The 11,674-nt window shown below is 43.3% G+C and overlaps 1 protein-coding gene across 3 annotated transcripts in view; it reads right to left on the bottom strand.

Annotated features, from left to right (window-relative positions):
• The window catches only part of ABCC5 (ATP binding cassette subfamily C member 5), a 48,351-nt gene extending 39,720 nt beyond the window's left edge, over nt 1-8,631 (bottom strand). For all 3 annotated transcript variants that reach the window (XM_054385949.1, XM_054385947.1, XM_054385948.1), the window contains exon 1: nt 8,503-8,631. In XM_054385949.1, the coding sequence (XP_054241924.1) occupies nt 8,503-8,631 (129 nt within the window). The remainder of the gene's footprint in view (nt 1-8,502) is intronic.
• Nucleotides 8,632-11,674: the final 3,043 nt, after the last annotated feature.

Raw genomic sequence — 11,674 nt, forward strand, 5'->3', positions numbered from 1 at the left:
CCACCCACACTGGCCCTGAAGGAAAGGCAGCAAGGACCAGGCATGGGGCTAGATCACAGATAATGGGTATGAAGACTGATCCTCATAGGCACCTGCATGCATTGAGTGTAAAGTACAGTCAGCACATCTGATTTCACACAGCACCAAGATGAGTCCACCAGAGAGTTTTAGATGCTTAGAAATTATGGTTACAGCTTCCAGGACTGCTGCAATGAACCAAGTCAAGAGGCTCAGGCCTCCCCAACTTCTTTTACCTCCTGTCAAGTGGAATACAAATGAAAGCTTGTCTTTGCTACCTTCCCAGTTTCAGCTACAGGGAAGAGCTGCTCTTTACAACACCAGCCATATGTCCAAATGCAGGAATAAGGGCAGCTTAAGTGAGAAGATAAATTGCTGTTCAGAAGTGTGTTCCGACTTGCTGCAAGAGTTCAGAGATTCAAAATCTTGGTCCAGCCATTCATTCTAACACACTGTTACATGCAACTTCATTACACATGACCTCTGTAGTTGCTCTTCTGGGCTAGGATTAAGCAGAACTTGAATTACCATTTGTGTCATGGTTTCAAAGCCAGCCTGAGTTTATGCATCCTCAGATTATAAGTCTCCCAGTAGTGCTTGGCACTTAGAGCTTTGTAACCAAACAAGACCCAGATATGTGTGTTTTTGATGAGCCTGAATATTGTAGTCACTTCTATTGAGCTTTTCTACTTGAAGCAGAGTCCTTGCTGAGGACATGTATATCAGTTTCCTCCAGGACCACTGCTTATTTTACCCTGCCCTTGAATTCTGGCAAGCATTAGCACCACGGTGAGATGTTCTGAATTCTTCCCTGGCAAATCCACTTATGCTGCAAGAAAAGCAGTTTTATATGTAGTGCTCCTTTTAGGATACTGCAACAGTAGCTGCTGTGTATACATACAATTAGCAGCTATGCACCTGCTTTGGCTGCTGGTATACATGAATCCAAGCCTCTTGTTTTACATTAAACCAGTATTCATGAACTTGTACTCAAAGGATCTAGGTTTCATTCAGAGCTGAGGTTATACACGGATCATCCAGCACTGGAGCTGTGTAGTTCACGCATGCTGCCAGGACAGTAACAGCAGACTCCTGTGGAATTGGAAATAACCAGCAGCCTTAACTATAAGTTGCCCTATGCAGAATTAGCACCCTGCATGTGCTCTGACCATAAATCTAGGAAACTAACTCTTCACTAAGCAGATCACACTATCAGAGGACAGGCTGAGGATCTATCCTCTGGCTTGCTCGGGTAAGCTTTTCTGTTCTGAATCATATGCAGACAGAGACATTCAACACCACATCAGAGAGGTGTTGTTCTAGTAGCATCCTTTACTCAGGACATGCTTAAGTAGGTCACAGTAGAAGCCACACAGGTCAGTTTAATTCAACACCAAGAGTGCCCAGAGAATCTTTAAATTCCCATCTTTTGTGGAGTAGGACCACCAGCAAATAACAGCAGAAGCCTTCACAACACAGTATTTATTGAGCTTAATACAACAGCCTTTTGTTCAACTCACCTTCCTATACCAACATGTGCTTCCGAAAGTAAGAGGCATTCCAGTCAAGTGACAAGTTAACTAGTAAGTGCAAAGTAAACACCTCAGGACTTCAAACATGTTGACTTTGAAATACTGTAACCTTAGTCCCCAAAAAGGACTGAAATACAGATTGTTAGTGGGACAGCCTCTGTGGAGTCTGTAGCTCATATCACAACTGACTATTCTTTAACACTAAGATAGGAATGCTCTAAAATGTTATAAATATCCCTGTGTCACAATGCATCACAATTCTCTGCATTTAAACTGACTTTTGACACATTCCCAGTTAAGTTCTCCAGTAGTTTGAACAGATCCATTAAATCCTTCTGGCAACTCTGACTGTACACTGATATTCTGACACAGCCATATGTCTCCAACACTATTATGGAACAGATACTGCAAACTTTCCTTCACTGATAGTTAATCTGCTTTGTACCCACTTTTTGTCATGAGCTGGCAGACTTACAATTCCACTCTAAACAAAGGAACAGCAACCAACAGTAATAAAGACAATACTGGCAAGGGGCCAGATCTGAGGTTTTATCATGTGGCTAAGACTTAGACAAAGGATGGTTAGTGCACTAAAGAAGACAGCTGGCTGTAAATGGAATCTGTGAATCAGCCAGAACACCAGTGCTCCTCTGGAGAATGTCTCTGCCAAGTGATGGAGTTTGCCTTTGGAAATTCATTGCTCTGAAACAAATACCCCAGCCCCTCAATTTTATAGATTATCTCAGTATGTTTCTAGACAGCATCCTGCACTTGCCCAGACAGTGCACAAGTTGCATCAGTTGTAGACTGCATCATGCTTGCTTCTTATGACAGTGTACACTGCAGGCTGTTAAGACTTTAGCCATGAAAGCAGTAAGGCTGAGCAGCATTTCCTACAGGGACCATCCTCAGAACTAGTCTAGTCATTGGGTCACAGATTCCCTGCTACTTCAGCTGCTCAGCTATAACTTCAGACTTTTAGCCTTTGGAGCTGCTGTCACAGATCTGAGGCACTGCTTATTCATTTAGGAGAAACTGGTTCCTTCTTAGCAGTATGTATCACCCCCACTCCCTTCACTGGTAGCCTGACACTGCAGCAGTCAGTTCACAGCAGGACAAGGACACAAAGCAGGATCCATGGAGGAGCACGCCTTACCTAACAATCTTTTATAACGTTTTGCAAAGATCACTAGACAAATTCTTTGTCATTGGACTTCTACAATGAGGTTTAATAACATTAGGCTCTGATTTTTTCCGTAAGTCTCAGGAAATAAGTATCCCCTTACAGTCTGACTGCACAGCAGCATACACAAATGCATTACATGGCAAGAGCTGAAATTCTAATTCTACATTTAAATGGTACCTCCTCACACGATGATCTGAGAAAACAAGGCATCCAAGACTGCACTTGTATGTAGTCTTCAGACAAGAGATCCTCAAGCTGCTAAGAGTAGTCACACAGAGCATGATGGCAGCAGTTAAAAGATTCAGAAATATGCACACAGATTTCCTCTACTCTCGCACATCTAGCACAGCCAAACAGCAATTTGATGCTCAGCTGGCTGCCAATTAAAATTAATTCAGTACTTTGACATTTTTCTTGATGCAGTAGACAACTGCATTTTCAGCTCATGCAGTGAGAACTGGCATCAGCTCAAACTACTGCAGCTTCTAACTGTAATCTGAGCCAGCCATAGAGCAATATATCTTTCTGTAGGGACTGATTCAGAACACCTACAGCTCTTAGGAGCCTGCTAGGCTTCAATTCCTAAAGTTCTGTTTATGAAAATATCGAACCTTCTGGAAAAATGTAGAGACATCCAGCAGTGGCAGATACAACTGAAAACTTAAAAATTAAGCTATCTAGAGAAGGTCTAATCTGACCATGAAGTGCCAAGGTACTAGTATCCAGGCTTACATTCACATCCCTATTTTTGATCATGTTGCTCAGCACAGTTGGTTCAGATACTTCAGATGCTCCAGAGACATTGAGAGGCAGATTTGATCTGACTACTGGACAGTCAGACAGTGATAAATCACTTCAAAGCTATCAGTGCTTGAACAAATTACATCAACTCCAACAAATTCAGATCATATTCTCTGTGGTCTTTGATAAAAATTGTCAGACAAATCTGAAAAATGAGAGATCCAGGTAAGAACAGGAGTTAGTAGGGCTTCTGATAGGTGAAGCTAACATTTTTTCCTGCATGTTTAAGGCAATCTCTACTGTACCACATTGCACAGTGTCTTCAAATGCAGCAATTGGTACTTGAGGCTTACCATAGATGGTACAGATGCAGTTGTTTGTGCTTCAGCAGCAAGAACCTAATCCTGAACGCTGCTCTCCAGTCACAACCAATTATAGCTTGGAGTACTTTTTGAAAATTAGTGCCCTAGCATTGTTAACTTAGGGACTCAAATTTCAAGAATTGAGTTCCCAAAAAGCATTGTGTGTATCATGAGAACAAGCTGCTTCTACATACTCTTCTGTTGTTGGAAATATAATGGAGTAGGGGAGCAAAACACTCACTCGCCTGCTGTTCCATCAAATAAACATGAAGCCTACACTTGAGAAGAGCCTGTTCCAAAACCACTTCGAGAAGAAATTATTTCTGTTCATGTCATTTTACAATGTATTTCATGGACACAATGAGATCTGCCCTCCTCCTCAGGACACACTGCTTTGAGGAGGAAAAACTAAACACAATTACTTCAGACAACTTGTCGGGCACAGAAGCATACCAAGAACTAAACATTCCAAAGGTCTGAAATACAAATCAGTATTTTAAAATGTCCCTTAATTTTTATTCACTGCTAAAGAAACAGCTTCTAGCAAAATGAAGAGCACTGACTGTAGTGCTAGGCAGCAAGTGCACCCAAAGGTTATCTTCATTCAGAAGAGCCATGCCCCCACATACTCTTAAGTCAAATTAGCACAGTATTATGCATTGGGAACATATAGTTAAACGCCCTGTTTTGTAAGCTGCATGAAAGTCTCCAAAGACTTAAAAATCAATTGTTATAAAGAAAACACTGCAGGAACTCATTCGTGAGGTGAATATATGCATTGAAAAGCTGAATAAAAATAGTTTCTTGAATTTTATTCCCAGAGCACCTATTTCAAAGGTCCAAATTTCTATAGCAACATTCCCATTAAGAACCAGGAAATTTTGGATTAGACCTACTTATACTGCAGCATGATTTCAATTATGATTCCAGGAAGCCCATTTGAAAAGCTCCTGTCTTTCAAAGAAGTGATTTTGTTCAGGCTGTGACCAAACAGCATTTGAGCTTCTAAGGAAAGAATTGCAAGCTCTCATTATCCTGAGCATCCATTACCACATCCTTTCAGCAGGAAACCTGAATACCAGTTACAGAGGTTTCAGGGCAGAAAGGGCAAAGTTAAATATAACCTTTATGCAAGACAAATAATAGAGATGTACAAAAAGGCTATGGGACTTTGGCTCAGTAGTCTTTCACCTATTAAGATCTTAATCAGGGAATCAACTGGCCTTGTCCATTTCAAGTTAAGAAGGATGCAGCAATACAGGCAACAGGAAAAGCAATGAGATGTTATTGATTAGTTAGATGTACCTGTAGCCCTGTCTGAAGTGGTCATCATCACTGGCTATTAATCAGAGGGCCTGAACTACCAGAGGCAGCACATTCCTGTATCCTCCAGTCAGGGGGAACTACCCAATTCCACCTTGACTCTACAAGGTATATCCCTGCAGCATGTTAGCAAGAAGTCTACCTCATGCAGTATATTTCTGCTGTGAGAGTCCCAAAGCTGCATTCTACAAAGATCTACAAGTTCATGGTGAAATAACAGCCTTAATCTGCTTGCAGTTTACTTGTAATACAGGTGATGTATGCAGCTTTCTCATTTTCTAGTCAAGGTACTTCAAATCCTGAGCTAGGCTTTCTAAAAGAAATTTGAGTCCCAGTCTCTGCTGATGACACACTGGACTTGTTTTCTATATTAGAGTTCCATGACATCTTAACCCCTCTACCTGAACAGCTGTGGTCCTACCCTTCATCACATTGGTGCTTCACTGTGTTCTGTCACCAGCTGCACCAACATGTGGCCTATAAGCCACCTTGGACATCTGACTCATTCCAGGTTGCATAAATGACAGAAGCAGCAAAGGACACAGGATCTTCTCTCCTACTGAAACACCTCACAACCAAGCTACAGCTCCTGCAGTCAAGGACTTCCTCTGCCAGTAACAAAGCAGCCAAAGCTCAGCCTTATGAAAGAAGTCTTTGCTTATCGCTGATACCAACAGTACAGAGCATCTCAACAAGCGATAAGGCCAAGAATGCTGCTGAAACCAGAGCTTGTTCTAACTGGAAAAAAGCCTAGTAAGAACAAACACAAACAGGTAACTTAGATAAGGTGTTATGAATACAGCTCCTTTCATTTAATCTCAGTATTTTGCAAGTAAGCAGGATTTAATCCCACTGACATGCAACAACAAATTCAGAGCTGTTTGTGGGTTTGGTTTATATACATTCAAGATACAAGGCTAGCAAAATAAAGGGTACCAATGTTTGAGCCAGAAATTGACTCAATCCTGGCACACTGAACAAGCTAATGAGCAAGCAACCTGTCAGAACAAGATGATTTCATTAGTAAATCTGGTTCATTCTTCTGCTCAAAAAAACAAAAGCAATCAAACAGATAAAGTTCCAGTTAAGAATTAATGTAAACAATTTCCTTGCATCAGTGATCACAAGTTTTACAGAATCCTCATTTTGCAATCAGCTATTTGGATCTACTACCCTGCAGGCAGCAAGTCAAACAGCAGAGGTAGAAGGGTAAACAAATTTAGAGAAATAGAGTTAAATCTACCTGAAGCTGCCTCAAAATTGAGATTTTAATGCAATACTGTATGGATGTGCAAGACTTGGGATGAGGAGAAGAATGAAAAGTAAAATTCATGGATTAAGATAAGAACAATAAACTAAAATGTTATACCAGTAAGAGAATAAAAACGAAGATAAAAATAAATAAACCCAAAAAAAGACAAGTGATGCACAGTACAACTGCCCACCATCCACTGAGCAACACTCAGCCAGTCCCTGACCAGCAATCCACCCCCTCGGCCAACTCCTCCTGGTTTATATGCAGGGCTTGATATTATATGGTATGGAATATTCCTTGGGCCAGTTTGAGTCAACTGTCCTGGCTGTGACCCTTCCCATCTTTTTGTGTCCCTCCAGCCTTCTCATTGGCAGGGCCTGAGAAGCTGAAAAGTCCTTGACTTAGTATTAACAACTAAACCATCGGAGTGTTATCAACATTATTCTCACACTAAATCCAAAACAGCACTGCAACAGCTAAATTAACTCTATTGCAGTCAAAACCAGGACAGAGGTAAACCAAGGATTTTGTCCTGAAACATTCATCCAAGCATCAACATGATTAGATGACGCAGACCAACGGGCAGAGATAACACACTGTGACTGCTGCTTAACTCCACTGCCACTGGCCAGGGAACAGAGCTGCCCACCAATGGCATCACTGTCGTCACCACTAATGTGACAGAGCAGATTTGCTTCTGGATGGTCTACAGTGGCTGGCAAGCCCATATCATCAACATAATAAATGCTGTTAAGAAGCTGTGCTGTGACTCCACAGGGCTCTTAGTTCTGCATTGGTGCCTGCTCTAATGGAATCAGACACTCTACCTTCCTCCAAACACTGTCAGCAATAGTCTGCTGAGTCATAGAGCCTGTAGGGACATGGGAGCTGCAGGGCCTGCAAGTACAAACTGCACTCTGCCTGCTGCAGAGCAGATCACTCCAATCTCAAAAACAGCAGTGCAGCACTGTCAGCCCACAAAAAAACACTTGACAAAATCTTTTACCCTCTAAGCGAAGCAAGTGAGCCTTATCTGAAGGACACAGTATCTCTGAGTCCAGTATAACACTGCAAAATAAGCCTTTTTGAAATGCCTTCACAATCCTTCCATGCAAATATAGCGAGTTCCCCTATTTCCAACCCACTCACACCAGGGCTTTCACAGGCAATCTACACAGAATATGCAGCAATACATTTGCAAGTACCTGTCATTGCAAAAATCAGACATTGGTAGTCTTAATTTTCTTTGACTTCAGAAAGTTCCACGTTAGTATTTCAGGAAGGTTAAGAACAGGACATGCAAGAAAATACTTCAGTGCTAGCAATCAGAGTAGCTAGTATTTTTCATTTTTTCCACTGGTACAGGTTGTTAATTTCAGACCAAGTCTTGCACCAGTGTGGGGGTTTTCCACTTATCCAAGCATTTATTGCCCTACAGCACTTGGCACACAGAGTTTTCAGTGAGCACAGCCTCTAGAAAGCAGAAGCTCAGAACAGTGGCATGAAAGCTCTAAGTCAGTGGTTGTTTCAAGACCCAGCTCTCAAATTAAGCTAGAATTATGACAGCATCTCACTAAGTTAAATACAAAGGTACACAAGAAACCATATTCCATACAGATTTCTTTAATCTGAGGGGAAAAGTAAAATCTACCAAACTAGACATCTGCTTTAGAAAAATGCGCCCTTGAGGAAAAAACATGGCATGATTAAGATTTTATTCAGTTGCCAACACTGAATGATACATGATTTGTGCTGAGCTGTTCTTACTTGGTGGTAATGATTCTCTTAACTACAAACACTTATAACATTTTCCAGATTCACATCAAGATCTGAACACTAGAACAGATTATTTCTTTCAAATGTTAATAAAGTCACATTTACAAGTGAAAATGCTTAATATGTGCTCAGACTTGTCATTAAGATAGTTAACAGTACCCTTTGGAATGACCTCTTCCACACAGAAGGGAGCATTCACTATTGACCTTCAATGCAGTGAAGCTATATAGAGCTGGCACAGCAAAAAGACTGCTGCATATAATTTAATAGCTATATACTGCAAAACAAACAATGGAAAATTAAACAGACCTTATGTTTAGCATGCTGAAATCGTGACCCTTCCTGCTCTTCATGCTGCACTGAGTTGGCTCTCTCCCTCACACTTCTATACCCAGGACTTGGTATAATGTACTCTTTTCCTATGTCGATGTCTTTCATCTTCTGTGAACGCCAGGGTTTGGGTGTTTATTTTCACCTCAAATACCTGAAAAATAATTAAATTTAATTTCATTATATGCTATGCTCAATAGCAATTACTTCAGGTCATCTATTTTCAGGGTTTTTTTTTTTTAATCAAAAAAAATCAGAAAGCAATTATATTAGTTTTATTACAACAGGAATGTGACTTTGGAAAGCCAGACAAGACTAACTTCTCCTGAACTAGTTTAAACATGCCCTGAGGTAACCAAATAGTACAGTGATTCTCAATGCACTGGAGTACTGTCATACTTCCTCCCTTAGAACTCCAAAATAAAATACAATTATGCAATCTGACAGATTAAAGTAATAACTATAGTGTTTGGTTGAAACCTTGAGAAACTTGACTTGGAAGATCAAATTCTTGAAATCTTTTAACAGTGTCTGAAGTTGAACATACCCAGCAACTTACCAGTAAAAAGTTTTGCAAAACTGATTTCTCTAGAGATACCACATAATAAAATCAGTCATTCCACACATGCTCTAGACAAACATCTTTCTTCCCTGTAGCATTATTCAGTTACTCCATAGGCTTGAGCCTATTAAGTATGAACATGCACAGGAAAGAGTCACATCTTCAGTACTGCAGGTTCTTCCTCAGCCTATCAAACTAAACTGTAAGGTCAAAAGGAGAAATAATTCCAAAGAGAAGGGGAAAAAAACCACCTCCCAATGCAAGACTTTGTTCTGTAACTGCTTTATTGCATTCCGTCACTTGCCTTAACCTAACGCGATGGAAGAAGCCCCATCAAGTGACATTAGTTAAGAGTCTGCATCAGCAGGTTTGGCTTGGTGCGCTGGGCTGCCACCTCTCCGCGGTTGCAGAAACCGCCTTCTTCCCCCCTCCACCGGCACAAGTCACCTCCAGCGCAGGCTCCCAGCTGCCTTCCAGCAGCCAGACCCGGTCACCGGCCGCCCCCCACTCTAAACGGCTCAGTGCTTATCCCTTCCCCCCGTCGCCGCCCAGAGCCGTATGTGTGAGCGCCGTGCGAGGATGCTGCAGAGCAGCAGCAGGTCCCGGGCCTGCTACACCCTTGCGGCTCTCTATCCCTCCAGCACCGGGGACGCAAACCAGCCTCCACCACTCTGACACCCCCAAGCAACCCGGGGAGAGAGAGGAGGAAGAGAAGAAGGGAGGAGAGAGAGAGAAGAGAGATAAAGAAAGAGGGGAGTTTCTCCCTCCTTCACCTCATCTCCCCCGCCCTCCCTGTGTCCCCGCCGCATCAGCGTAAACAAGAGAGGCCCTCCCCGCCCAGGGACAGACCCTGCCACTCCATCCAGGGTGGGCCGAACAGCGACGGCACCGAGCTCCCGGCCGGGAGGGACACAGAGCAGCCCTCTTCACTGGAGAATGAGGAGGAGACAACGTCTGACTGAGCATCCTCGGAAAAAACAGGGGAGCCAAGCCGCCTCCTCAGTCGCCAAACAGACCCCTCGCCCACACAACGGCTCGCTTGCCGTTCCCACTCCAACAGTCCCCCAGTAACGGGTGGGGCAACCCTGCTCACCTCTACCCGGCGACTACCCTTGCTGCGGCTTCTTCACTAAGCAGCCGCCAAGCCAAACAACATCCCTTATAGCGGTTCCGGCGAGCCCCAGGGTGCCTGCGCGGATGGGGGGCGGGACTGTGGCAGCCGGTCCCGCGCGATGCTCTGCGGGTAATGTAGTCCACGACCTCGAGCACTACGCCCGCTGGTCTGCAGAGCGGGAAATACATTTCCCAGAGAGCCCTGCGCGGGGGCCTTATCTTGATCACGCCCGCTCAGCCCCGCCCAGTCCCTTATATTTGATCCAGCGCAGGGGCCACTCTGGAATATTCCGAGAGGGCTGTGGTGCGGCGGGTTACAGCACCGCGGAACGGTGTTTTTGCGTCTAGTCCCTCTCATAAAGGGCTGTAAATATCCTTAGCAACCCTGAGCTGTGTCTTCTCCCCTGCTGTGTTTCAGTCCCTTGCCCTCATCTGACATCTTTTCACCAGCCACATTTGGCTGATGCCTCAGTTAAGTGGTTTCTATAACAACTGCCTTGTTGCAGAGCAGTCTTTGTTCTCCTGTCAGGAGTGTGTGTGAGAGTCAATTTGATAGAAAGCTGAAATGAGTTCAGGTGAAGATGGGAATCCGGAACTAAAATTGTAACCCAGGATATTCCTTCCAAACCCAGCCCAGCAATAGAGGTAAAAGGTGTTACTATGCAAGGAACAATTCAAGGACGGCCTTCAGGTGCCAAAGAATCCCTTCAGAGCTCCTGACACAAGGTTATACATCCTATAGAGCTCCTATTCCGTTTCAGACAAAAATGAGAATCTGTTTCACTGCAGGTGCTCTGATACTTTGGGACAGCACTGACATGCACATTAGCAGAGCCTTTTCTATCATATGGCAGCTGGGAGCACACATGGCTGCTACGTTTTCCTGCAGCCTGTTCCCCAGGACTCACAATCAAGCAGTCTCGGATTGGGCTGGCTGAGATCTTACGGGGAAGAAGCCGCAAGGTGTACTTCATACTTTATAAATGCTATGTCCCAGCAAGAGGTGGATTTTAAGACAGAAGCTGGGGAGGCGATTTCAAATCAGTCTCTGAGTCAGTCTCTGAACAATCATTAAAGAGGCCTTAGTCTGCATCACACACTGGAGCGTGAGGGTAAATAGATGTGCAGTTACTGAGCAGTGTAGTTAAACAGCATCAACAGAAAGGGCAGAATATGAATAATGGAGGGAATTTAACTGTGATGAAGCTCTAGGCGAATTAAACTGTGTTGAATCACTTGTGCTGTATTGACCTGAAATAATTCTGAGTGTGATCAGTGTGTCTTTGGCCCCTTGGCAGTCGAAGCAACCAGAGCTGCTTTTCAGAGGATGGCTGGTTTTGAGCTCGTGATATGCTGAAGCCCAAAGGCTCTGCATCATGTGCCTAGGTGGAAAGAGAAACATGAATCTCCATTATTCCAGAGTGTTTGCAAAATGTATTTAGAAAGATGAGCAGAGTGTTATTTAAGCCAAGGGAG

This window comes from Indicator indicator, chromosome 13 (genome assembly GCF_027791375.1).
Source record: "Indicator indicator isolate 239-I01 chromosome 13, UM_Iind_1.1, whole genome shotgun sequence".
Taxonomy (NCBI): domain Eukaryota; kingdom Metazoa; phylum Chordata; class Aves; order Piciformes; family Indicatoridae; genus Indicator; species Indicator indicator.